Source organism: Borostomias antarcticus, assembly GCF_949987555.1.
Source record: "Borostomias antarcticus genome assembly, chromosome: 22".
NCBI classification, from domain to species: Eukaryota; Metazoa; Chordata; class Actinopteri; order Stomiiformes; family Stomiidae; genus Borostomias; species Borostomias antarcticus.
Window position 1 is genome coordinate 16,298,571 of NC_140255.1, and position 27,608 is coordinate 16,326,178.

At 46.1% G+C, this 27,608-nt stretch overlaps 4 protein-coding genes across 5 annotated transcripts; 2 read left to right on the top strand and 2 right to left on the bottom strand.

Moving 5' to 3' along the window:
- Window positions 1-4,071: 4,071 nt before the first annotated feature.
- Window positions 4,072-9,821, bottom strand: g6pc3 (glucose-6-phosphatase catalytic subunit 3). The gene is made up of 6 exons (XM_084455842.1): window positions 9,553-9,821; window positions 8,589-8,695; window positions 5,832-5,922; window positions 5,617-5,735; window positions 5,295-5,436; window positions 4,072-4,924 (listed from the first exon to the last, which is right to left on the bottom strand). Exons 1-6 carry the CDS (start codon window positions 9,768-9,770, stop codon window positions 4,582-4,584), a joined length of 1,020 nt encoding a protein of 339 aa, XP_084311968.1. The 5' UTR covers window positions 9,771-9,821; the 3' UTR covers window positions 4,072-4,581.
- Window positions 9,822-13,700: 3,879 nt separating this feature from the next.
- lsm12b (LSM12 homolog b) lies at window positions 13,701-17,297 on the top strand. Its single transcript, XM_084456640.1, has 5 exons — window positions 13,701-13,841; window positions 15,396-15,529; window positions 15,944-16,053; window positions 16,294-16,420; window positions 16,681-17,297. Exons 1-5 carry the CDS (start codon window positions 13,715-13,717, stop codon window positions 16,771-16,773), a joined length of 591 nt encoding a protein of 196 aa, XP_084312766.1. The 5' UTR covers window positions 13,701-13,714; the 3' UTR covers window positions 16,774-17,297.
- Window positions 17,298-19,034: 1,737 nt separating this feature from the next.
- LOC311323835 (uncharacterized protein) lies at window positions 19,035-20,405 on the top strand (the record flags this gene model as incomplete). The annotated part of the gene is made up of 2 exons (XM_084456135.1): window positions 19,035-19,313; window positions 19,581-20,405. 2 exons carry the CDS (start codon window positions 19,035-19,037, stop codon window positions 20,403-20,405), a joined length of 1,104 nt encoding a protein of 367 aa, XP_084312261.1.
- A 1,313-nt stretch (window positions 20,406-21,718) lies between these two features.
- Window positions 21,719-26,333, bottom strand: tmem101 (transmembrane protein 101; the record flags this gene model as incomplete). 2 transcript variants are annotated; one of them, XM_084456469.1, is made up of 4 exons in its annotated part: window positions 21,719-22,504; window positions 23,149-23,295; window positions 23,454-23,634; window positions 26,203-26,333. In XM_084456469.1, the coding sequence occupies 4 exons, from the start codon at window positions 26,331-26,333 to the stop codon at window positions 22,196-22,198; spliced, it is 768 nt and encodes a 255-aa protein (XP_084312595.1). In that variant the 3' UTR covers window positions 21,719-22,195. The 2 variants fall into 2 exon arrangements, with proteins under 2 accessions (XP_084312595.1, XP_084312596.1); XM_084456470.1 differs by having other exon boundaries at window positions 23,454-23,630; window positions 26,199-26,333.
- Between the last annotated feature and the right edge of the window lie 1,275 nt (window positions 26,334-27,608).

Below are 27,608 nucleotides of genomic sequence, written 5' to 3' on the forward strand. Positions count from 1 at the left end.
TCTATCCTTAGAATACAAAGTGTGCTCTAACCAAGGTTGCTATAGGCTCAATGTAATACAATATTCATATATGTTCAATACTGTAAATTGCTCATAAAATGATAAGCAACTCTTAGAGAAAAATTACAATATTTATAATTAAGTTATATATTGTATATAGACATACAGACAGAATAATAGTTTGTGTTTGAATTGTATTCTTGTTTTGCCATGTTTAAAGGTTTGTTTTCCTCCCACTAGTAAGAAAAGGCTGTTGAAAGTCAACCATGGTAAAGGATCAGGGACACCCTAACTTTGAATTTCAAGTACTTTTTTTTGTCACAAAATATAAGCGTTGCTAGTTATGTTCATAAGATGCAATGTCACAGTATGTGCACCCATAGTTACTTAATGTCCTAGACTTTACTGTACGGAACATACCTCATAACATGCCTTTAGTATGCTGAACAACAGTCTAAATGCCATGGCCTGAATCCCTACTTCATCTTTAAGTCCAGCCGGATACAAAGAAGCTACATTGAAACTGGCAAGCTCCAAGGAGCTGCATTGCTGCCTCCACAGAACAAAAACAAGTTTAAATGAGCTAAAATTACAGTACATTCACGTTAATACGTGAAAGGAAATCACATTAACCTGAACATACGAGTATGAAATGATTACATTAGCCTGACATTACTTTTACATGAGGTTGACTGACAAGGTGGCGAGGTTGACTGACAAGGTGGCTGACAGGCTGGGTTCAGGTGCTCTGGCTCTGCCTGACTCAGGCTGGGTTCAGGTGCTCTGGCTCTGCCTGACTCAGGCTGGGTTCAGGTGCTCTGGCTCTGCCTGACTCAGGCTGGGTTCAGGTGCTCTGGCTCTGCCTGACTCAGGCTGGGTTCAGGTGCTCTGGCTCTGCCTGACTCAGGCTGGGTTCAGGTGCTCTGGCTCTGCCTGACTCAGGCTGGGTTCAGGTGCTCTGGCTCTGCCTGACTCAGGCTGGGTTCAGGTGCTCTGGCTCTGCCTGACTCAGGCTGGGTTCAGGTGCTCTGGCTCTGCCTGACTCAGGCTGGGTTCAGGTGCCTAGTGCTACAGCCAACTGGGTTATTAGGCCCAACACAAAGAGACATTGTGGGGTCAGTAATATTTTTCAACAAGAAAAGTCTCCCAGAAATCTGTGCAAGTGGCACACAGCGATGTGATGTGCTGGTCTATTAGCAGCATTGTGGAGGAATGCCTTCTGGGCACCGCAGTAGGTCTGAATCCAAGTCCATAAATAAAGGATAGTCTGCAGCCTTGACAGGTGTTGGACTAAAGCTATTTAGTATAGAGGCAGTCTTTTACATTTTACAAGTGGCCTATCTTGTGTATTAATTCAGTGAGGTTCTGATGTACAGCAGCCTAATCATTTCATAATTCAAAAAGATCACATTTGTATGTTATGATGGTCACGTTAGAACAGAATAATCATCACGCATACGTTGTTATTAATACCATGGTCATGTGATCTTATTAAAACCATGGTTATGTGGTGTTATTAAAACCATAGTCATATGTTATTAAAACCATAGCCTTACAGGGTTTTTTTCTGTGGTGGCAGCAGTGTGCTTCCAGTGACCTCTTTCAGTAGAATATTTTCATAACTTTTAGATGCTATCAAGCTTTGCAGCATTCAAATGGCTATGGTTTATGTTCAATATAGGCCTCTATTTTATGCATTCATTTTTATGATTTGTTGGATAATGTATAAGTCTGTATTGATTTCACATAGCAACACGATGGTTTGAAGGTCCCTCTCCTATACTGTACTAGTAACATGGAGGATAGTACTCTCTCCTGTATGTACTAGTAACATGGAGGTAGTACTCTCTCCTGTATGTACTAGTAACATGGAGGATAGTACTCTCTCCTGTATGTACTAGTAACATGGAGGATAGTACTCTCTCCTGTATGTACTAGTAACATGGAGGATAGTACTCTCTCCTATACGAATTAGTAACATGGAGGATAGTACTCTCTCCTGTATGTACTAGTAACATGGAGGATAGTACTCTCTCCTATACGAATTAGTAATTTGGAGGATAGTACTCTCTTCTGTACGTACTGTACTAGTAATATGGAGGATAGTACTCTCTCCTGTATGTACTAGTAATATGAAGGATAGTAGGCTACTCTCTCCTGTATGTACTGTACTGTACTAGTAATATGAAGGATAGTACTCTCTCCTGTATGTACTGTACTAGTAATATGAAGGATAGTACTCTCCTGTATGTACTGTACTAGTAATATGAAGGATAGTACTCTCTCCTGTATGTACTGTATTAGTAACATGGAGGATAGTACTCTCTTCTGTATGTACTGTACTAGTAATATGAAGGATAGTACTCTCTCCTGTATGTACTGTATTAGTAACATGGAGGATAGTACTCTTCTGTATGTACTGTATTAGTAACATGGAGGATAGTACTCTCTTCTGTTCTTACTGTACTAGTAATAAGAAGATAATGTGAAGTTTTCTGCAGCAACTAAAGCAGCTGTGTGCAGATTAACACAAACCACTATTTACAATTAATGTTTGTTTTTTTTGCAACTGCATTGTTTTTTGTTCACCTTCCTTTTTTAGGGGGGTACATTTTTCCCCAACCATTTCTGCACTAATGCCTGTGAAGCTCTTAACTAAGGGTGCACTTTAGTATTTGAATTGTTTTGAGTTTCGATGATGAAGTGGGCATGGGTCTCACCGGGGCTGTGCTGATCATCGGTCCAGCATAGGAGCTTTAATCAGACATGAATGACCATGTGAGGAGCAGAGGTTTTTAACTATAATGATAATGTACAGTATGGTCTTTATAGCACAATGTGTATATCTGCTGTATGTACAGGCTGACATATCCCAGACAACCCAACTCCAGGACCTCTCCACAGGAGGGCTTCTCCCATTGGCCTGTCTATGTCTGACTGGCTCTGTCAGCACAGAGCCACGTTTGAAATGGCTTCTCTTTGGCCTCAAGGAACCAGCGTTTAGTGTTCGAACTTCTGACTGACCAAATCAGTCAGCTCTATTCCCCCACACGCCCATGCAGTAGACAGTAGTCTACAACTACATTGACTCATTAATAACTTATTTTCATATTTGCCAGGGGAGCAATCTTATTGCAATGAAATGAGGGGTGTGAAGTTTCTTGTTTGATGCAAAGTGAGGAATCTGTTCTGTGAGAGATAAGTCAAATGATTCCCAGCCCACAATGCAACTCCTGTGGAATAAATACCAGCCTGGTGGGCAGTAGGCAGTTAGTCAGGCGGGCAGCCAGGCAGAGACCGACAGGCTGACGTGAGTCCCTGGTAAATGTAGATAAAGTAGTTTCAGGGTTAGGACTAGTTGTAGTTGCTGATAGGTTTAGTTAGTTGTAGTTTCTGATAAACAGGGTTAGGGTTACCACTGCCCTGCCCTGAGAACCTGTTTAACCTTTGACCCCCAACAGTTAAACCTACTACAAGAGGTGCCGAAAGGTTACTACTGAATTAAAGGTATGAATCGTTATTGTAATTATAGCCCTATTCTTTCAAAAAGGACACATTTGAGGAACTTTTGGGATGTTTGTTTTCAACAGTTCAATGTAAATGCGTTTGCTGTAAATAGCGTGATGCATGTCCTATGATTTCCATGATCTCTAAAAGGAACACATGCAGTCTAGTGTCCTGAGTCTGCTACATGAAGTTCAGCTGGGATGTGGGATACGAGTACTGCGACTGTTGTCCTAAAATGTCCCTTCTCTATTTCGCTCAATCTCAGAAGACAGAAGCAGACAAACTGAACTTTCTTTGATTTGATTTCTTTTCAGTGTATTTGCTTGCCGAGCAGAGTTCTCTTGTCTGTAAATGTGAGCTTTCAGAGCGCTGTGATAAAAAGTTTAACTGAAAACAATAAAAAAGAATGTGTTTCTATCTCATGATAACTGATTGTAATCTGTACAGTCGACCGATGTATTGAAGAATAACATATTTATAAATGGCTACCAACTGGAAAAAAATGCATGTCCATTATTTTCATTTACCTTTCAGGTTGATCATACAGTCAAAACAGCATGTTATTAAAGGCTTTTATGAGAGCCTGCAACATCAAATACTGAACTTATATAAGGCTTTTATCCAACGAACTACAATAGCCTCTCATTCACCCATTCACACACACATTCTCACACCAATGGCGGAAGCTGCCGTGCAAGGTGCTAGGCTGCTCATAGGGAGAAAGATGACCAGATGATGGCACTGTTGCCCTAACATTGTCCTGTCAAACAAAGCCTCTGTAGCTGCACATTACATAGGCTAACATGAACATTTGACCTATTTGATTAAGCATCTTTACAAAGAAGGCAATGCATCCATGAATGGCATTCAATGTGGACAGGCATGTCACAATCTCCAGATGGAATACCCAAAAGCATAAATAAATTGTGGGAGAAGTCATTCGGAACTAATATTGTCTTCATTAAAAATTATGAATTCAACGCACGGTTGCCAGTTTTATCCATCTCCATCATATATCCATGAAAAGACATCTAATACTGTCCAAAGTTTGTCCCCGAGAGGAATATTGATTTTTCAATCTTTCTTCTTTTTGGATGTGAGGAGCTGCACCAAGCCAGGTACAAACACCATGACGACCTGGGGCACGATGATGAACTTGATGAAGAAGAGTCCGTAGAACAGGCCCTGCGGGTGGATGGGCAGGGGCAGGCGCTGGACGTGGTACAGAGCCATGGACGAGAGGGCCAGGCACAGCGCCCGGGAGGCCCAGGAGAGAGACCAGCCGCCGGGTTTCCAGTGCTGGGCCAGCCCCAGGCCCAGGAGGGCACCGCAGTCCCGCGTCAGCGAGGAGAAGGGGGCCGTGTCCAGACGGATCCACTCTGGACGGGAGCACCACTTCTTAGCCAATGAAATAGACCTGGGGAGATAAACGTCACATGTTCGGCTGAATGAGATTCGTCTACTCTTACGAATCACAAACGGATCCTTCCTGTGATCAGGAACCGACCAACACCCGACCCGTTGGTTAGACTGACCATGAGCATGAGAGGTCCACCCCGACCCGCTCCAGAATCAGACTCACCATGAGAGGTCCATCCCGACCCGCTCCAGAATCAGACTCACCATGAGAGGTCCACCCTGACCTGCTCCAGAATCAGACTCACCATGAGAGGTCCACCCCGACCTGCTCCAGAATCAGACTCACCATGAGAGGTCCACCCCGACCCGCTCCAGAATCAGACTCACCATGAGAGGTCCACCCCGACCTGCTCCAGAATCAGACTCACCATGAGAGGTCCATCCCGACCTGCTCCAGCGCAGCGTGGAGCAGCACAGCACTCAGGAGCAGACCGGCACTGCAGCACGCAAAGAAACGCAGACGGCGATCTACTGGGACGTTATGGTTCAGAACCACCCCCAGAACCAGACCTGGTCAGAACAGTCGGGTTTCAGTTTCATCTCAACTCTGTAGTTATTATTTGATGACACAGATTTTAATATTATCAGTTTCATAAATAAAACAAATGTCACGGTGTTTAGGCTCAGGTGTGATTCTCTAAACACAGCTAAACACAGAGCTACAACGAGGTGAGATGAACCCATTCTGACCCGTTATGGAGCCAGCGATGACCTGGTGGGGGAAGTGAGCCAGGATGAAGATGCGCGACAGGCCGACGGCCACCAGCATCACCAGATACAGCAGGTAGGGGGTCCCTGATATCAGCACACTGCAGAAAATGGAGAGCGCCACATTAGCAGAGAACAGGGTGCAATGAATAACGGCTTGATATGGCATGGCGTCGGTTAGAACGGACATTCAGTACCTGCGCGTGCGGGCAAAGAGCAGCGAACCCAAGGAGGAGGCTATCACCCACCAGACGGCTGCCGTCACCATCGCGTGTCCTGACGGGCTGCCTGGAGGACAGTGACAGACCTGGGGTGTTGTTAAATGCACACGTTTTAAACCAAAATATGGTGGTACACATGCAGTCCAATCCAATCCAACTGTATTTCTAGAGCACATTTAAAATCAACTGAGTTGACCAAAGTGCTGTACAGTGACAGTCAATAAATAGCAGAGGCACACAATAAAAACACGAACACAATAAAATAAAACACAAGGACCAGTATACACATAAATTAAAAATAGGCCACAAAAACTCTCATGCTGGGTTAAAAGCCAAGTAGTATGAATGAGTTTTTAGCAGTGATTTAAAAACCGGCAGTGTGGGCGCCATCCTAACGTGGAGGGGCAACTCTGCAAGGGGTCACCTCTGGTCTTCAGCCCCGTCTTAGGACCACCAAGCAACTGGTGAGCGGATCTCAATGACCTCCAGGGGGCAAATACTGTATTATATTTGTAGAAGGTCAGAGATGTAGGGTGGAGCTAACCGATTTAAAGATTTAAAAACAAGCAATAAAATCTTAAAGTGAATTCTAAAACACACATGGAACCAGTGGAGGGAGACCAGAACAGGGGAACTGTGCTCTCGCTTATGTGTGTTAGTTAAAAGACGAGCAGCAGAAGTTTGGACCCACTGTAACCGCGAGAGGGAGGCCTAGCTAACGGCAACATAAAGTGCACTACAATAGTCCAGACGAGTTGTGATAAAAGCATGAATGAGACGTTCAAAATCATTAAAAGATACAACTTTCTTAACCTTGGATAAAAGCCTCACCTGCTAAAAACTAGATTTAATCAAATAATTCACCTGTTCATCCAGTTTAAACTCACTGTCCATTTTGATGCCAAGGTTGGTAACTATGGGTTTTAGATGAAGGTTGCAGGGAGCCTATCGGTCCATAAAAGGGACATCAAATACCATGACCTTGGTTTTGCTTTCATTAAAAAATTATACGTTTAAGGCCATCCTGGCTTTGATGTCCTTAAGACACTCCAGCAATGGTTTCAGGTAGATTTGGGAATCATCTGCATAAAAGTGGTACGGGATGCTATGTTTCAGCCCCAGGGGGAGTAGATGAAGGACCAGGGGGAGTAGATGAGGGGAGAAGAGGATAGGACCAGGGGGAGTAGATGAAGGACCAGGGGGAGTAGATGAGGGGAGAAGAGGATAGGACCAGGGGGAGTAGATGAGGGGAGAAGAGGATAGGACCAGGGGGAGTAGATGAAGGACCAGGGGGAGTAGATGAGGGGAGAAGAGGATAGGACCAGGGGGAGTAGATGAGGGGAGAAGAGGATAGGACCAGGGGGAGTAGATGAAGGACCAGGGGGAGTAGATGAAGGACCAGGGGGAGTAGATGAAGGGAGAAGAGGATAGGACCAGGGGGAGTAGATGAAGGACCAGGGGGAGTAGATGAAGGACCAGGGGGAGTAGATGAGGGGAGAAGAGGAAAAACCAAACGGCCCCTGAAACAACGAATATCAGAGCACAAAACGGCTATCCGGACAGGCAACATGGATTATGCCATTGCAAAAAACTATGCCCAAGCAAATCATGGTTCAGCCTCCTCACTAAAGTTCTATGGAATTGAGAAAGTCACAATGTCCAAAAGAGGAGGAGATATCCTGAAGAAACTGTCACAAAGACAAATGTTCTGGGTATACACACTCAACTCCATGCCACCAAATGGACTGAATGATTACAAGACTACAGTTTGAAAGGATTCTTGAACTGACTTTTCCACTTGCCATTCTGACCTGTTATACTAGTTGTTTGTTAATCTAAGATGATCAATATATAGTGCCACCTAGTGTGCTTTGTTGAAATTGAAGTTGCACCATTTTACCTTGAACCATGTGAGAAAATGTGATTGGTTCCCAAATAATTGGCCCAGCTGTGAACTGTATTTAAATGGTCACTGAACCTGTAACTTTCATACATTCTAACGAAGGCTGATTGCCGAAACGCGTATTTTGTATGATGTGAGCCAAATATAAACATGTGAAAAGTGAGTATTTTTCCTCCTTGAATTGAACAACTGAGATATGCTACCATATGTTTGCAAGCTTTGTTTGCAAGCTTTTTCAGGCTACACACATAATTAGCTTGTCCAGTTCACTGCTTGTGTGGGGGACTTGGCTATAGCACTATTATTCATACAATCATTATCAAACACATGCACTTATTGTCAAACACATGCACGTCACAGTTTGATTTGCATGCTTATAATAGATATGGTTTATTTGATTAATGTATGATTCCAGCACTAGTTAGCAGCAGCAAGGCAACCTGAGCTCCCACATCCATGATGTCTTCCATAAATATGTTGTTGGGGCCACTCACCTACATGATCGTACAAGGGAAGATGTACCATGCAGGCTCATGCAGACGAGGAGGCAGGAGAACAGTATTTAATATCAGCTACCAGGGCGTGTCCTACTCTGCTGGTAAACTGTTATCTGTCTGTGTTAGAAGTGACCAGGAAGAGTAGCATGGAGGAACAGTGAGATTAAAGATGACACGGTCAAAACACAAGCTGTTTTCAGATTTCCACGATAAATTCATAAGCCGCAAGTCCCTCCCCAAAACCCAAATGATCACCCTACCTCTGTTTGGTTGTTGTTTTTGAAATAACGTTAGACATTGATTCAGGGTTAAGTGGCTCTTTAACAGACTTACCTGGACCTGTTTCACAAGTGGAGGCGAACTGGTGGATTTGAGGGCGATTTTTATCATATAAACGTGATTCTCCGATCCACCAGAATGGTCTCTCCCCAAACAGCATCCTGCACAGAGATAAACGCATGAATCCCACTGTATTCAGATTTACTAAAAACATCTACTGACTTTGCCACCTGTAAAAGGTTCCACACTTTTTTTCATCTCAGGACTGTAAAACCAGTTTGACATGGATTTAAGGCGGAAAAGTAATATTTAGTATCTTCATATTTCAGTGCATCCCAAAGGGCTTGCCAAGGGGGATTCGAACCCACGTTCGACAAACTGCCGCTTGTGAGGTGGACACACCGACAGTTGCGCCAATAGGGACGTCCCTCTTGGAGACACTGGCAGCGCTCTTCTGAGGAGTCAGTTTCACCAGCTACTCCATATTTCACTCGGTTACATCAGTATATCAAAACGACTATTAAAATGCAATGATAACATTTGGTTTTGGATATACATAGTGGTCCACCACCACTACCAACTACTGACTTCGCGACACCCCTTGACTCGTGTTAGCTACCTAGCTAAAGTTGTCTTGTTGTGGTGCGTTCGTTTATAACTGGGAGGTGGCAAATTGCGACTTGCTACTAGGAATGATTAAATAAAACACCTCATGAACTCGCACTTCCTCGTCGCAAATTCGGATATGTTTCTCAGCCCCCAGTTGCTCGAATGCACTAGATATAACCAGGTAACTGTGATATAATGGTATATAGATATAACTAGGTAACTGTGATATAATGGTATATAGATATAACTAGGTAACTGTGATATAATGGTATATAGCTCGAATGCACACAGGTCGGAGGTGGGTATTTTGCCACTTGCGACTTGCCACCTCCGACCACAAACGAACGCACCATTGTTCTCCTACCATTTGAGCACCAGGTTGAGTGATAAAGTGGTCTTGTTCTCCTACCATTTGAGCACCAGGTTGAGCCACTCGGAGAGCGCGGCCACCCAGACCACGGCCACCCCGGCCCGTCTGCTGAGGAAGTAGACCAGCGGGAACACCAGCAGGAAGGCGGCTTTGGGGTCCCCGAGGTGACTGGCAATCAGCCACAGCTTCTCTTGACTCTTCGTTGTCTGCTGAAGAGTCTCGGCCATCAAAATACCTTGGATATATATTGCCTCCATCGTGAGGTTTGGAGATGGCTAATATTTCAGCATGGATGTATTAATACAACATTTCAGACGTTATATTTCCTGGTCCAGCTCGTAGCAGAAGCATCTTTGACTACGGGGAGGGGAAGGGGACAAGCGAGTCACGTCTCGAAGGATAGTTCGCGTTAGTTGAACGCCACGTTTCTGATGTTTTATTTTTTACTGCCAGTGAGCAAATTAATTCAGTTAATTTTCATTTACAGTCTTGAATTGATTTGAATTGTTATTTTAGTTATGATTGAAACAAGGCAGGCAGTGTCTATTCATGGGTTTATCAGACCTGCCATGTTGAGGACCTGCACAGGTGTATAATTTGTCTGATTGGCTCTACTGCATAGAATCCTATGCAATCAATTAATTTGAAACACCTGTAGGTCCTCAAAATGGCAGATCTGGGACTACAAATGAAACCCATGAATATTCAATATGTTTATTTGCACATGTTCACCCATACTAGGAATATGATAAGGGTCGAGGTATACGCTGTTGCAGATTACATGGACAGGACAGTAAGTAAGTAAGCTTTATTTATATAGCGCTCTTCACAGCACGGATGCACAGAGTGCTTTACAGTAATAAATTAAAATGGCAATACAACACGAGACAAGATTAAAACGACACAGAACAGATAAAACAACAACATTGCGAGCAGCAAGGCGTTATAGATGGCCGAAGGCCTGCCTGAACATGTGTGTCTTAAGAAGTTATTTGAACATGAGTTCAGTGGATGGCTCTCTCAGGACAGGGTGCAGGACAGGACAGTGCCAAGTCATGACTGCAAATGCAATACAAAAAAACTGGAAATGCAAAGCAAAAATACAGTGCAAACAGAAAACAGTGCAATATACAAATTACGATATACTCTAAAAGGAAAAAAGAGGGGAGGCACAAATGCTATTCATGTACTATATACAGAATGGAGTGTGGTGAGTGTGTACAGTGTGTGTGTGTAGAGTGTAGTGTGATAGATGAACGATGGTGTATGTATACAGTGTGTACAATGTGTGTGCCATTGAGGTATGTGGTTGTGTGCAAGTGGTACAAGGGGTATAGAGTGTGTGTGTGTGTGTGTGTGTGGGGGGGGGGCATGGGGGAACACAAGCCTTGTTAATGAGTCTGATGGCCGTGGGAAAGAAGATGTTTTTGTGGTGTGTGGACCTGATCTCCTGCCAGAGGAGAGTGGGTCAAAGAGACCATGACTGGGATGGGAGGGATCTGCCCTGTGTTAGGGTCTTGGAGGTGTGCAGGTTCTGTAGGGATGGCAGGCTACAGCCAAGCACCCTCTCATGGGAGCGGATGATGCACTGCAGTCTGACCTTGTCTTTGTCTGTTGCGGCTGAGAACCAGATGATGATGGAGAAGGTGAGGATGGACTCGATGATGGAGATGTAGAAGAGTACCATCATTGCCTTTGGCAGGTTGAATTTCTTCAGCTGCTTCAGGAAGTACTGTACATCCTCTGCTGTGCTTTATTGGGGTGATGTACAGCTCCCGCTTGAGTTCATAGTCTGCTGTGTTTTGTGTTTTTTTTTTTTACTTTTTAAATTTTATTTGACCTTTATTTAACCAGATAAAATCAAGAGAACCAATTCTCATTTTCATTGATGACCTGGCTAAGAGGCCCCAGTAAGAATAAATACATACAAACATCCAGAAATACACAAGGTCAACACAGAACAATATATACAATATGAGAACAGAATAAATTAATAAATAAAAACAGTCAACTAGCGCTGTGTGTGTGTGTGTATAGATCAGGGCAGTGGCTAGTTTCAGTGCAAAAGTTCAGAAGTAAGACGCCTCCTTCCCTCCTCTAGTCTGGGGGTCTACCTTGGGCAAGTGGTAGTACCCCCTAGCCCCCCTACCTGGGGTTACAGGTAAAAACCCCTGATGGAAAACAACATAAGAGGAAGAGAGACCCGGCCCGGGGAAGTCCGGGGTCCTCGTCTGGAGCCAGGCCCAGACGGAGGGCCCGCCTGCAAGTGCCTGGTGGCCGGGCTTACCATGGAGCCCGGCCGGGCCCAGCCCGAAGAAGCAACGTGGAGACACCATCTCATCCTCCATCCCGTGGACCCACCACCCGCGGGAGGAACTGTTGGGGTCGGGTGCGCTGCCAACTAGGTGGCGGTGAAAGCGGTGGGCACCGACAGACCAAACCCGGGCGGCAAAGGCTGGCTCTGGGGACATGGAACGTGACCTCGCTGGGGGGGAAGGAGCCGGAGCTTGTGAGGGAGGTGGAGCGATATCAATTACACCTGGTGGGGCTAACCTCCACGCACAGCACCGGCGCCAAACTCCTGGATAGGGGTTGGACCCTGTTCTTCACTGGAGTTTCTCACGGTATGAGGCGTAAGGCAGGTGTGGCTATACTAGCTAGCCCCCAGTTGAGCACCTCTGTGCTGGAGTTCACCCCAGTGGACAAGAGGGTCGCCTCCCTACGCCTTAGGACTGTGTGGTGGGGGGGGGGGGGCTCTGACTGTGGTTTGTGCTTATGCACCGAACATCAGTTCAGAGTACTCAGCCTTCCTGCAGACCCTAAGTGGAGTCCTATTTGGGGCTCATTCAGGAACTCCTGAACCCGACTAACCCACCCTCTACGATCGAGGCAGAGCCGGAAGATGATGGGGGGTCATCGTCCATTTCCCTGGAGGAGGTCACTGAGGTAGTCAAACGACTCCACAGTGGCAAAGCCCCAGGGACTGATGAGATTTGCAGATGATGTGGTCCTGATGGCATCATCTGCCTGTGACCTCCAGCACTCTCTGGATAGGTTTGCAACCGAGTGTGAAGCGGCTGGGATGAGAATCAGCACTTCTAAGTCTGAGGCCATGGTTCTCAGCAGGAAACCGGTGGTCTGTCCGCTCCGAGTAGGAAATGAGTCCTTACCCCAAGTGAAGGAGTTCAAGTATCTGGGGGTCTTGTTCACAAGTGAGGGAACCATGGAGAGGGAGTTTGGCCGGAGAATCGGAGCAGCTGGTGCGGTTCTGCAGTCGCTTTACCGCACTGTTTTGACGAAAAGAGAGCTGAGCCAAAAGGCAAAGCTCTCGATCTACCGGTCTATCTTCATCCCCACCCTCACCTATGGTCATGAAGGATGGGTCATGACCAAAAGAACAAGATCACAGATACAAGCGGCCGAAATGAGTTTTCTCCGGAGGGTGGCTGAGGCCTCCCTGAGAGATCGGGTGAGAAGTTCAGTCATCCGGGAGAGACTCGGAGTAGAGCCGCTGCACCGTTGCGTCAAAAGGAGCCAGTTGAGGTGGTTGGGACATCTAGTGAGGATGCCTCCTGGGCGCCTCCCTAGGGAGGTGTTCCAGGCGTGTCCGGCTGGGAGGAGGGTGCAGGGTAGACCCAGGACTAGGTGGCGGGATTACATCTCCGCACTGGCCTGGGAGCAGCTAAAGATTCCCCAGGCAGAGCTGGTTGATGCTGCCAGGGACAGGGATGTCTGGGGCCCCCTGCTGGAACTGCTGCCTCCGCGACCCGACCCTGGATAAACGGATGAAGATGGATGGATGGATATAGATCAGTCTAATGTACCCTCAAATTAAATGGCAGTATGACTGTTAATGAATTACTGTGTTTATATACACCGCATTATATATATATATATACACATTATTTAACATTTAAAAACATTTGTTTAAGCAGGAGAACAGAAACGGGAGAAATTTGATATATTGAAAAAAAAATTTTTTTTAAGAGATTTGGCAAAGAGGGCAAAGGAATCTAGGCTACATACAAACACACAAATATCAAACATTATAAGGGCAGATTATGAGATACAGTGATGGTTAAAGGCAGTTATGAATGAATGAATGAATGAATAGTATTGCGATTAGACACGCCCCAGTCTCATCTTGACGCTATCACGTATCTCTACGTAAAAGCTGCGCTCCGGGTTCCTGGCGGAGAAGATGGCGGCTCCTGGACCGGGGGAGTATTTCAGCGTCGGGAGCCATGTCTCCTGCCTCACCTGCCTGGGCCAGCGCCTGCAAGGGGAGGTGGTGGCCTTTGACTACCAGTCAAAGATGTTGACTTTGAGTATCCTTTCTCTGTTTCTGGATGTTACAGAACCTCTGGCTTGTGTCTCCGGTGTACGGGCCTGTGTATGGTAACGTTAGCCAACCGAGGGATGTCAAATAGTGATCCGGGCAGGCGTAATCGGCAGTAGCCGAGTTGTCTATCTATCTTTGTCTCCATGTTAAGATCTTACTTTATACATTCTGTAAGTTTTAAGGTCAGCCATAAGCTCATTCCTCTATCTAAAGACTGGGTGGATGTCGTTGCAGTGTCGGTAGGAGCTCAGCCCAGCCGTCCATGTGTTGTGCTCCCACATTGGATTGCTGGTCCTCGACCGGGATCACTATTTGGCAGAACCCTATAGTAAACGGCATCATGGCAGATCCACGGACGGGCTGGTGAGCTAGCTCAGTTAGCAGTCTGGCTAGCCGCCTGGATCCTCTACAGCATCTGCCTTTGATGGGTGCTACAATAATGTGTAGGTACAGTATCCTGTCTGCCATACAGTCTGTTGATGCCCCATGGGGCAAATGAACACTGGGAATATCCTCCCACCACAATACGTTAGCCAGGCTAACAGCAGCTAGCCGCAGCTAGCTAGCTAGTGCTAAGTTGATCTATCTAGATCTAGCTCGTTGTTTAGCCAGGCGGTTATTTGCTTGCTGGTTAGTCGCCAGTCAACGTTAGCTAGCTGAATGTAATGGTAGCTTGCAGTTCAGCAACGTTGGCGAGTAATAATCGACCAATTAATAGGAAGGTAAATCTTAGGTAACGAAGAGTAAACGGAGCATTCACGGAGAAGTCTCATGATCTAGCTAGTGTGCTTGTCGCTATGCATGTACCTACAGTAGAGATTGCTTATAGAGATTGAAATATTTATCTGATTCTATATTCGATGATTGTCTTGATTAGACCACTGTTCGTGGCTGTCGTTTTTAGCAAAACTATAACCATAATTAATATGAGTAAGTGTGACATGCATGCTGGAATCCATGATTAACATCAAAGGATGTCCGTGTTTTCCAGTCTGTCCTGGAGAATTCTTCCATCTAGAAATGCATGCGTGTGAGAAACTGTATGGAGATATAGACTGCAGGTCTGGAGCAGGTGCATGGTTTCCTACTGTCTCACTAGAGCCTGGCCATGATGTAGCCCATTCATGCCTGAGGATGGATGGTGTGTTAAGCACGATCCTAGGCCCTGTCCCTTGTCTTAGACTGTCATGTTTTCTGGGCATTGCAGCGATCCCACAGGCAGTGCTCTGCAGGATCCTGGTATTGGGTTCTTATCGTCTGAGCTTAGCAGAATGCTGCTCTCTCGGTGTTCGTCTGTAGCTGCAATAGGTGGCAGTCTTGCCCTTGACTGCCACCCTCATTCTGTGAGAATTACTGCTGCTCACAGCTCCAACACTGCCGCATGGTATACCACTGTTCTGCATAAAAATTAGGCCTGTGTATTGCGTTGAATTTGCCACGAGTGTTAAAAAAAATCTATTTCCAACGTGTGTTTTGGTTGAGTTGTGTCCAGTTCCACCATGTGTTGGTTGTCAACCTTGACCTCTGCTCCTCCTCCGAGAATGTGCTCCTTCCAGTGGAAAGCCCAACCTCAACGACGTCATCCTGATCAACTTAGCCTACGTTTCTGAAGTGGATATAATTAACGACCGCACTGAAACTCCTCCTCCTCTAGCATCTCTGAATGTTAGCAAGGTGAGACCCGGGCGGCGTGATCCTGTTCACAAATGGTCACCTTGCATGTGGCTGTCATCGTCCGCACATCTGAGGGCACGGGAGATGTCTGATAGCTCCGTCCACTTCTTAACACCTAGCCAATCCTATCAGATGCGTGACTGGAATGAATGAAGGAGCCAGTCCTGTCTACACTCTCTCCCTCTCCTGTGTGTGTGTGTGTGTGTGATTTTTCTGAAGTGTTTAATGATTAAAAGCATAAGTGGGAGTACACTACTACCTGTACATACTTCAGGGAAACAGATGGAGAGTTTGGGATCTGTTGTTAATGCTGAAACTTTCACCACGCAGTTGCTTTCCAGTGGTAGTGTTTTTGCCGAGTTGTTACCTGTATTGGTAGAACACCTGCCCATGTTCTTCCTCCTCTTTCCTCAGCTGGCCAATCGGGCACGGACGGAAAAGGAGGATAAGCTGTCCCAAGCCTATGCAATCAGCGCTGGGGTTTCTGTGGAGGGCCAGCAACTATTCCAGACTATTCACAAAACGTAAGCGCTCCATCAAGGCAGCTGCTGGAAGGACTGCATTATTGAGGCAGAAGCTTTGCTAGTTAATAGTTAAGATGGTGGCTGTTGTGGGGTCAGAAGATTCCCAAGCTTTATAAATGAACAAGCTAACCGTATGTACAGTAAGGTTTGATGTACAGTAGAGATCTGGTACGCCAGAATGGTCACCCCAGTGCCAGACGACGTTTGTGGTCGTGTTGTAATGATCTGTTCTCTTTGCAGCATCAAAGACTGTAAATGGCAGGAGAAGAACATAATAGTGATGGACGATGTCGTCATCTCGCCGCCTTACCAGGCCGACAACTGCAAAGGCAAAGAGGGGAGCGCTTTAAGTCATGTACGCAAAATAGTAAGTGTCCTCACCTATCACTTCTCTACTCCTTACACCATTATACTGCTTAGTCAGGAACTTAGGAACTGATCAGCAACTGTGGAGCGAAGCAGGAAAAAGAACTCCCATGTACCTGTAGTTGTTCCATGTGGCAAATAAAACGAAACTTTAACTTGAACCACATCCAGGCATTTAAAACACGAATTTTGAACCACATCTTTCAATTTTGGTGTATTTGGAAGTTTTGTTACAAAATGTATCTTCTCTTGTCCCCGTAGGTTGAGAAACATTTTAGAGATGTGGAAAGTCAGAAGTCCATGCAACGTTCACAAGCACAGCCAACACAGAAGGACTCCTCTTTATCTTCCTGAGTGGGCAGGGTGGGTGGGCCGGGGACGGCCCCCTGCGGGCGGTCTGGTCCCGCTGCCAGACCAGGTCGGCATTCCTGGCCCTCAGTCTGACCACGGCCAGCATCGCTGAGGGCCCCGGGTCCGCAAGATCAAAAACAGAAAAGAAAAAGACAAAAAAAGAAAGAGAGGAAAGAGTAAATCTGAAATTAGACTTTATAAAGATAATTTAAACATGAACTTCATAAAGCAACCATAGTTTCCTTAACTAACGTCTCATTCTGCCCCCCCCCCCTCCTCCCTCCCACCCCGCCCCACTTCTCCCCATGGCGTTTCTTTCCCCCCCCCCCCCCCCTCTTTGCCTTCAATTCCATTTTCTTCAAAAAGAGAACCAGTCAGTCAGAAAGGCTTGTTAGCTTTATTTTCTGTCATCGTTTCCTTTTTGCTGTATCCATGTTCTACAAGTGTCTGTATTTTCTGTATTTTAAACAAAATGTGACTTGAAATGTCACACTTTAAAATGAGATTTTCTAAAATAAAAGTAACAAAAATTCTGACTGTAATACTGTAATTTTCAACACCTTTTTGGGAGGCATTTTCAAGGCCCAAAATATGCTTTTAGGGCTCAACGCTGTTTTGTTTTTTTCACTTGCCCAGTCGGGCAAGCGGGTCAGAAATCTACTGGCCCAAAGTCATCTTTTACTGCCCCGAATACAAATTGTTTTATTTAAGCTGGTATCAATTAAAAACAGACTACAGTACATTTTTATGTCATTTATTATAAATATTGAATTCATATATTAAGCAAATGAAACATGTAAATTTCAGGAAGTGCAGGAAATCCGAACCACATATGGCCACAAAAGATGGGAACAACACCAAGGCTTCTCTTTTCAACATTACATATGCCAGCTGAAAAATACAACCACCATTGAGCTTTTACTAAACAACTTAAGTCAACTGGGTAGACAACTTTAGATCCGACATGCTCTTTGTCCTGCTGACACCCATCGTTGTAGAACACGCTCTGCATTGAAATCAGCAGTTGCTGGCCCCTCAATACTAATATAAAGCAGTTTCCACAACATCTCAACTATATAGATATTTTTTGAAAACACGCTGAGCATTGAAAAAATGCCACTGGCCCAATCGGACCAGTGAGTTCTATTTTTACATGCCCGACGTAGCTGTTTACGGGCAACCGTTATTGTTGAGCCCTGACTACTCTGAAAAATGATGTGGTTTCGTGCATGCATGTTCATTTGTTAGGTCGCTTATGTTCATTATGATTAAATGGGTATTTATGGGCTCCAACATAAGGAAGTTACTACAATTTCAGTGGTTCAATGTGGTTTTATAAGTCTCTTGATATCAAAGATGAGGAATCAGATCATGGTTCTCTGATAAGTACTGCATTGGTCTCATTTGGTGTTCGACAGGTATAGCTGGTCTTCACAGCTTGACGAGGCTGCACTGTAATGGATGTCTCGGTTATTTACCCCTATTGTGAGGGATATAATTGATTCAAGGGAATTGAGACCATTGTATCCGTTGAACACGTCCATTCAATTATTTACTTAAATGACAGAGGCTTCCTGTTTCATTGGTTGCTGCCATTTTCACCGTCCTGTGCACACTAAGAACAGCTGTGCCATGGACCGTTCTCCTGCCTGCCTCTAATCATTGATAAAAGAAGCTATGAACATTGAAGGGGAGGAACAGTCATAGGATTGGATATTGGCGGACTGCAGTGGTGACTGATGAAGGTAGGCATGGGTCAAGTGTATTTGTTTTTCAACCTGCATTGGGCCACATTTAATTTTAATTTGTAGATTCTCTAAAACGGATGACGTGGGGACTATTTACGTTTACTGATATGTAGGCCTACGTTCATTTGGGATACATACAGCATTATGTCCTCAGATTAGTGAATGATTGGAGTCTTTGATGTCATCATTCAGTGTAAGATCTCTCCAATCACTGCAAACATGAATCCTTGTTTCGGGACCATTATGTACCTGGTCTGTTCCCAGATAAGCTGATTTGATGATGATCTGCTTAAGGTTTTTATCCTCTTTTAATCAGGAATATTCAATGCTTGCTGACCCAGAATATCAGTGTACATCAGAGCTGATTTGCCACCAGTAATGCACACATCTCTCAAGAGCACCGTCTTGGATATCCCACTTGTGGGTCGCCGTGACCCCACGCCTCACACCCAGAGTGACCAGCACAGCAACCTGCCCTGAGTCCCATATCGAGGTCACAACATGTCCTGCTTAACCATGCTGGCTGTTCTTCCTCTGCTGCCGCTGGTCGTCTGCACGTCCGGGGGGGGCGCCGGGCTGTGTCCACGCCGCTGCCTGTGCTACGAGGCGTCGGACCTGGTGGACTGTAGGTCCCGGAGGCTGAGCCACATCCCCCACAGCATCCCGCACGACACCTGGCTCCTGGAGCTGAGCGGGAACGGCCTGACGGAGCTCCGCAGCAGCGCCTTCACCGGCCTGTGGTCCCTGAGAATCCTCATCATATCCAACAACAGCCTCCAGGCCCTGCAGCCACAGGTGACAAACACACACACACACACACACACACACACACACACACACACACACACACACACACACACACACACACACACACACACACACACACACACTTTGGACTCATGAACTGTGATGATATTTTTGATGGCTGCTATAGATAGATTTTGGATTACTGTTGTTTTTGTTTGTGATTTTATGTGTCTGTGTTTTTTAGTGTGTGCAGTCTAAGTCTGCATTCTAGGTGTTTATTACCGCATTACTACTACTGTGTAAACTTGCTTCCAGGCGCTGTCGGCCCTGTCGTTCCTGGAGAGGTTGGACCTGAGCTATAACCAGCTGAGGCAGCTCCCCGCAGACTTCTCCCAGAGCCTGTTCTCCCTCCAGGACCTCCGGCTGGACCACAACCTCCTGGAGCACCTGGACCTCCTGGCCCTGGCGCACTTCGAGAACCTGCGCAAGCTGGACCTCAGCCACAACCAGATCTGGGCCGTGGAGGTGGGGGTCTTCAAGGGCCTCCTGCACCTGCGGCACCTGAACCTGCAGGGGAACCGCCTGAACGTGCTGCGCGAGGGCACGCTGACCCGGCAGCAGAGCCTGGAGGTGCTGCTTCTCAGCCACAACAACATCTCCCTGATCGAGACCGAGGCCCTCACGCCCCTGCGCAGCCTCAGTCTGCTGGGCCTGGAGGGCAACCAGCTGCAGCACCTGAAGTTCAAGACGTTCCTCAACCTGTACACCATCAGCACCCACCTGCAGCTGTCCGTCAACCCCTGGATGTGCGACTGCGACCTGTACCGCGTCTTCAGCAAGATCCTGCACGTGCGCCACCTGCACGTCGACGACTACGGGAACATCACCTGCCACGAGCCGCTACAGCTGGAAGGCGTGTCCCTGGCGTGGATGGACAGCCAGCTGTGCATGGTCGAGACCGGCACTGTGATGGTCATTAGCGGCACGGTCATGCTCACGGTCGTGGGCGCCCTGTTCATGGCCGAACACAACCGCAAGAAAAGGATGCAGAAAATGGAGGCCGGGAAGAGAGAGTTGCGGGTACCGGTGCTGAGACAAGACTCGCAGATGCCCGACAGCAGGAGGCAGTCACGGCTGTGAGGTCTCGAGATCTGGGGCGAGAAAGCAAGTAATCCAGCTTCATTAGTCTTCGTTGTAAAGTGTTTAAGTGTTTTCTGCACCATAACCAGACGCACTAGATGGTTGCTTACGCTTGACATAACCATCTGGGAGTGGGAACCCTCCGCTGGAAAGGGCAGACGCTTTCAAAAATACTTGGCAGGTGATGGGATGAACCATCTGTCTATCACCGCCTGTCCCGCGCCAACTTCAACCGCTCCTCGCTGTCGTCACGTCTAAACCCGCCCAGCGTAGCTGTGTCCTATTTCAAATTCCTCAGAACCAAAGCTGATTAGAGAGATCGATTTCTGATCTGGCACAAACCGATCTCTATGGAGAGTATCCAGACTGATTTGCGAGAGAAACAGAATGTGAGGATGGTCTCACGAGGCTAAGTGAAGCACAGTATGCCCAACAACACCCCCACAGTCCCACCATTTTGATCAGCACGTGAGGTCTTACAGTAGTTCTTGTCTTACACCAATGTCCTGCAAGGTGGAAGCTTGATCCCCCATTGTGTGCTATTAGTCAGTGTTTCCTTGAATCAGCCTGGATCAGCTGTCCTACTGAGAAACTAGACACCTGGAACACGGGACTGGGAGCTTTAGTCACCACTTGTCTTTTTATTTCGTCCTAGAAGAGGTTTGTTGACTGGGTATCATTGGAAACTACTATGACCCAACACAAACTGGCTCCCTGTTATAGACCTTGGCAGACAATGTGATTGCATTTCAAATGCAACTTCTGAACAGTTTAATGGAACAACTTCTGATGTTAGAGGAAATAATTTTGATTTTAATTACATAAACATTCCAAGGATTACAATCCAATAATAATGTGGTGTGTTTGGGTTTTATTCATCTGTCAGACTGAGATCTGTCATCTACTGGATCTCATCTGCCACTAACCGTCAGGATATCTGAGAGCAGGACAAGCATTTGCAGATGAGGCCACATAAACCAATGGAGGTGCTATTCTAAAAACAAGTGCTTAGATCCTGAGTACCCCACATCCATGTATACAGCCACAGGCCAAGGTAAATCCGGGGTACTAATTACAGTGGTCATTTCAAAGAAAAGAGTGAAAATACAAAAGAGTATTAAAAACCATATACAAAAGCAGGGTTTTATTCAGTTAAATGACAACCTACATTTATAGGAATGCCTTGAATGGAACTAAACAAAATGACATGTCACACCTTTGGCTCTAAAGGTGGAACATCCATCAAACACCAGAGCAGCCAGCATACCTGACAGACACAAAAGCATTAAGTACAAAAATGATGGGGTCTGTAGTCATCCTGGGACTGTAGTTATCCGATTTCATAGGCAGTAATACAGATGACAAGTTTCCCTATAATGAAAATACATTGTAGTGAAATATCTGATGACCATTCCACGATAATGACCTTAACATGTTATCCAAACACTTCAGAAGAGCCTGCTGTGATACTGTCAATACTCAGTGTCACGTTTCAGAGCAAAACATTGAATGGAGTGAAATAAATGTAAACATCATTGTGGAAATTAGTGTGGTATTTAAAACATCAAAAAGAGGAGCGCATGTTTTCTGCGGAAGCAAAAAAGACGTAGTTAGTGAGAAAGACAAGCGACAGCTTTCAGGTCCCAGCGTCCGACCAGGAGTACAGTATATCTGTAGGAGGAGAGCCATCAGTCCTGAGAGTCCATACTAGCTTCATAACCACGTGGTAATGGCGTACAATCTGATTTCACACAGATGTCTGTCTGCCGAGTAGTCCGAGGCCTGAGCGTTCAGCCGTCTATGGCCAGGATCAGCACGGCCCCGAACACGGCCACGTTGTGGCCTATTAGCTTCATCTGGTTCCAGAACTCGATGCGGCGGCTGCCGTGCCAGTAACCCAGGTTGCCGTCGATGAAGAGCAGCACCAGGGGCAGGGCGGTGGCCAGGATCTGCGCCGCCAGACGGACGTAGCAGCCGGAGAGGAAGGACAGCGCCAGCACGCCGAACATCACCACTAGCAGCATCAGGGTGACCTCGCCTCCAGGGACGTGGTTGAGATACGCCATCCTGTCCTCTTTACTGTGCTGGAGAGAGTACACCTGGTGGCAGGAAAGAGTACTGCAGTTAGTTACAGCATAGTTGTCAGCCGTCTGGGAGATAGATATATATAATCAATCAACCAACCTATATGCATGCATATATGCAGTCTGGGATATAAAGTCCCAATGATCGTCACACACCTGAGTGTGTGAAATTTGTTCTCTGCATTTGACCCATCCTTATGGGGGAGCGGTGAGCAGCAGCGGTGCCGCGCTCGGGAATCATTTGGTGATGTAGATACATATGTACATACATATATACGTTATCTCTAAGATGTGGAAAGGTGAAATAACAGCATATGTAACCAGTTTCACATAGAGGACACTGATGAAAAAGCACGCAGAAAGACTGAGTTGAGAGGAAACGGCGTAAGCCGTTCATACGTCTTATCTGAGGCTATAATGTTGATATGCTTCTCTTCTATCTGCTGTATTTCATGAACGTGAAGTAGGTCTGTTTAATCGTGAAAGGGGGAGGGGAAGTAGGTCTGTTTAATCGTGAAAGGGGGAGGGGAAGTAGGTCTGTTTAATCGTGAAAGGGGGAGGGGAAGTAGGTCTGTTTAATCGTGAAAGGGGGAGGGGAATTCATAGTTTCTGGGTCACACTCCAGATCTTCGAAGCAGCAGGGCACAGTGAAGACTTACCATGCAGATCAGGTAGACGCCCAGGAACACCTGGCCAGTGGACTGCAGGGACCTGGTCCGAGGTTTCTGTCTGTAGACCTCCCCGGCACCACTGGCCAGAATCAGGAAGCCTCCGATGACGGCCAGAGCTCTGGAATACATCCGTACCTGCAAAATAAACACAATAAAAGTCCTCCCATAATGTTGGTTATATATATACTACACCTAGTTGCCTAACTTGCCTTTAGCAACTCTCGTTCCATGGGTCTTTTATTTTGATAGCCTGACACACACACACCCACAGACACGTCAGCCGCCAAGCTCACCTTCAGCCAGTCGCTGTAGTGCACCTGTTCACCGGTGTAAGACGCGTAGGTGCTGACGGCCAGCTGCAATGCAGCGCCGAGGGCGAAGAACCTTCTCTTCACACCGAACGACATGAAGCTGGCGCACAGAACTGCCACCCCCATGTCCACATACAGGTAGGGCACCGGGATGTCAGGCTTCCTGCAAACCAGACCACATACGCATTAGCCCGGACCCCATCCCCCAATGAAATTGAGCCCTAGTATGTTAACGCTGGTGTAGGTGCGTGTGTTTGTGTGTTACACATGTAGGCTACCTGGTGATGGGCTCTGGTACATGTGCAACAGACAAACACACGCACAGGTACACCAGTGTTAACATACTAGGGCTCAAAGCAATATCCTGCCCTCCCCCTCGGCTTGCCACAGTTAATTTCCCCCCATTGCCAAGTACATTTAGCTTAGTACATAAAAATGATGCTGGATGTCTCAGTAAAAGTAGTTAACTCTACTCAGGAGGTCGTCTCCTTTCTAAATTCAGAGTTTAGAGGTTGGGGTGTTTAGGAGCTCTTCTGGTGCTTGTTCTCAACATTCAGTGTAGGAAGAGTTACCAGTTGCCTGGATTTGCTTGCGCCACTAGATGGAGACATTTGTACAGGTGAGTGAATATTTTTAATTCAGAACTCAGGGACCAATGGTATTCAATCTCCTGTCTGCCCTTAGGTGTTGGACCAGTATGTCTAGGGCTGCGTTCCGAATCGCATACTTGTACTACTTACTACCAGTACCTACTACAGCTGCCCTTAGAAAGTACGTACTTTGCAAGCAGTAGGCATCCAATTGGGACATACTACCTTGTCATAACATTGCGTCTTGAAATTTGCCCACATCCGTCGCTGTCCATAACACGACATTCGTCTACAGCTGTCACGACTCGCACATGTGACGCACATTTCCGCTGCGCACAGGATTGTGGGTCAGAATAGCCAGAAAAGCCTGCTGGCTTGCATACTGCAAAATACGACCGGATGTAGTAGGACATCCTGGTATTTTTGGCATACTGCATGTGGCATACTATGTATTGGGACATACTACATCCTGTTTTGGGATACTATATAGTAGGGTAGTATGCGATTCGGAACGCAGCCTAGGTCATATGTTTTCAATCCGTCAACTCCCATATTTGCCTGTCCGGGTCTAGGGCGAGTTACATCTGCCGGATGACAGTTCTGAGTGGGCGGGCTCTAGACAGGATCGAATCTGATAGTGAATGGAAACCAGGATCTACACTTCCCCGAGCAGAGCCTGGTGACAAAGTTAGTAGCATGTGCAAGTGCATGCAGATAATGGGTCGGGAGAGCTGAGCTATTATCTAGTGTAGTGAAAAATGGCACTTAGTATTGTAGAAAGTAGAATAATTCATGTCAAGCTTGATCAAAGGGAGGCTGCAGCCAACTCCTCCTGAGACCTTGTAAATTACAGGGTTGTAGCTACACTCACTTAAAATTAAAGACTACGAAAATTACTCAACCCACCGAAAATAACTCAACTTATTCAAACCAGATGACAAGCTGGGAGGTCCAACAAGCTGACTGACGTCAGCCAGGAATCCCGTTCTCTAGTCCAGTCACTCCAATGCTCTGGTTCAAACCCCACTAGTAAAACCCTACACACACACACACACACACACGGCTATACCCAACAATAACGTAGCACTGCCATGACAAAACAGCTCTAGGTAGCTAGTAACGTTAGATAATTAGAGTTACAACAACAAACGTTAGTTTAAACGTTGTTTAAATCACGCCTCAAAACTCACTTATATTCTTTGGCGTTTTCCTGACATGGCCTAAGAGACTTGTCCTTTTTCATGTGACATACTGCGTATGTTTTACTATGTGTTCTTTGTGTGTTATTGTTGTTTGACTTGTACAGCACTTTGGTCAACTTTGTTGTTTTTAAATGTGCTCTATAAATAAAATGGTATGGTATGGTATGGTTAGCTAACGCTTAGCTAACTAGATAATTCAAAGTTCACTTCAGAGTGGTCGTCGTCGATGCACAAGACACGGGTGCCATGTACAATTAAATGCTCACTCACTACTAATATAACCATATATAACTATAAGTTACAGTACGAAGTTACAGCCGTACGTAAGCTAGATACAGATACTGTGCGTTTGCTCCTTTTCTAGCAAGCTTTCAGTCTGCTTCCAGCCAGCTACCGTAGCCACCAGAGTTGCTCTCTTGCTTGAGAAATCAACATAGGTAGCTTACGTTAGTAGGCTAACATTACTAGCACTAGCTAGTAGGCTACTAACGTTACTAGTACTGTACCAGGACGGTTCCACATATGAATACAGGTAGTTATGGTGCGTTCGTTTGTTGTCGGAGGTGGCAAGTCGCAAGTGGCAAAATACCTACCTCCGACCTGTGTGCATTCGAGCTATATACCATTATATCACAGTTACCTAGTTATATCTATATACCATTATATCACAGTTACCTAGTTATATCTAGTGCATTCGAGCAACTGGGGGCAGAGAAACATCCGAATTTGCGACGAGGAAGTGCGAGTTAATGCTGTGTTTTATTTAATAATTCCTAGTAGCAAGTCGCAATTTGCCACCTCCCAGTTATAAACGAATGCACCATTAGTAGCCTACTGGGAAGGTGAAGCCAGTACCGGCTAGTAGTAGCTAGCACCAGGGAGGTGAAGCTAGTACTACTGTCCCAGGAATGAGGGATCTGTCTAGGGTGCAGTACTGACCTTTTGGCATCGGCCCGCTCGGCGAAGAGCATGAGCATACTAAAGCAGTTCCAGAAGCCGAACCGGGTCAGAATGAAGGCTCCGAACTGGCAGAGCAGCCGGAGAACCTGCTTCCTGCTCGGCGCCGCCATGATCGCTAAAGGACCGTCTGGGATCAGCAACACTGCAACAAAACAATACACTTCCGTACAGATATATATCAATAAAAGATCTCATGTAGAACGTGCAGATCCCACACTGCTGTGCCAATAGGACGTTTGAAAGTCAGATACCCCCGTGCAGTGTATAAAAAGGGACAATAACGCACTTTTGTTTGAGAATTCAAGTCAAGGACTAAAACTAACACTAAAACTAACAACTAAAACCGGTGTTTCAGGAGCTTTTATTTTGATAGACGGGGCTTGGTCGGTGTTTGCTGCTGCTGATACGTCACTCTAGCGCGTCTCTCAGACTCAGGGCGCATCATCACCATCATCACCATCTACTGGATAACAATACGAACGACGTGAACCTTACCTGAACCTTACTGAATGATTTGTTTCGAATGTCATGTCTGAACCATTTTGGTGGGGGGATACAAATCAACAATCCTAACAGACAGACAGAAAGACAGATAGCTAGCTAGATGGATGGATGGATGGAGGGAGGGAGGGAGGGAGGGAGGGAGGGAGGGAGGGATGGATGGATGGATTTAATCTAGAGCATACAGGATTAGACTGCAAATCTTAATAATGAGTTTCACCACCTCAATGAGATGAGACTTCACTCAGTGACGCTCAAGAGAGTCTCAGTTTCAGGATAACAGCTATACCATATTCAATGTATTATCTAATGTGCGCGTGTGTGTGTGTGTGCACTGGTGTGTTTGTGCGTGTGTGTGTGTGTGTGTGTGTGTGTGTGTGTGTGTATGCGTGCATGTGTGTGTGTGTGTTTATGTGTGTTTTTTTATGTGTGTGTGTGGGTATGTATTTGTGTGCCGTGTGTGTGTGTGATGGCAGTATAGAAGGAATTCCTAGTCCTATCAGATCCCAGCTGATCAGTATGGAGGTACCATAGAGGTGGAGTCAGGACAGAAATGCTCCATATACTCTGTTGGCTACTCAACTTTCATATGGCTGATCTAGGAGCTTCCAAGAACACCCTTGTAAGTCCACACTGACGTCTCTGATTGGCTAATCTACATGGGATGAGACTAACCCAGATCCTGAAAACGGCTTATGGGTGAAACAAGCGCCTCTTAGGGATTACCCAGGGATCACAAGCCCTCCTATCTGAGAGAGAGGAGGCCCTCAACTTTAACAAAACTAGGGTACTGGTGCTCAGGTTATAGCTTATGTGACCAAGGTTAGAAATATAGTATCTGTGAACTCATCTGAAAATACAGAGTGCTCTATATAGTGTTATAT

What these genes read in the sequence shown, in the direction of transcription:
- lsm12b (XM_084456640.1), top strand. Translation starts at nt 13,715, where the DNA reads ATGGCGGCTCCTGGACCGGGGGAGTATTTCAGCGTCGGGAGCCATGTC. An exon ending in CATCTCTGAATGTTAGCAAG is followed by an intron (nt 15,530 to 15,943) that starts GTGAGACCCGGG and finishes CTCTTTCCTCAG; the next exon opens with CTGGCCAATCGGGCACGGAC. An exon ending in TAAGTCATGTACGCAAAATA is followed by an intron (nt 16,421 to 16,680) that starts GTAAGTGTCCTC and finishes TTGTCCCCGTAG; the next exon opens with GTTGAGAAACATTTTAGAGA.
- g6pc3 (XM_084455842.1), bottom strand. Translation starts at nt 9,770, where the DNA reads ATGGAGGCAATATATATCCAAGGTATTTTGATGGCCGAGACTCTTCAG. An exon ending in CATCGCTGGCTCCATAACGG is followed by an intron (nt 5,437 to 5,616) that starts GTCAGAATGGGT and finishes TGTTCTGACCAG; the next exon opens with GTCTGGTTCTGGGGGTGGTT. An exon ending in GTCGGGATGGACCTCTCATG is followed by an intron (nt 4,925 to 5,294) that starts GTGAGTCTGATT and finishes TTATCTCCCCAG; the next exon opens with GTCTATTTCATTGGCTAAGA.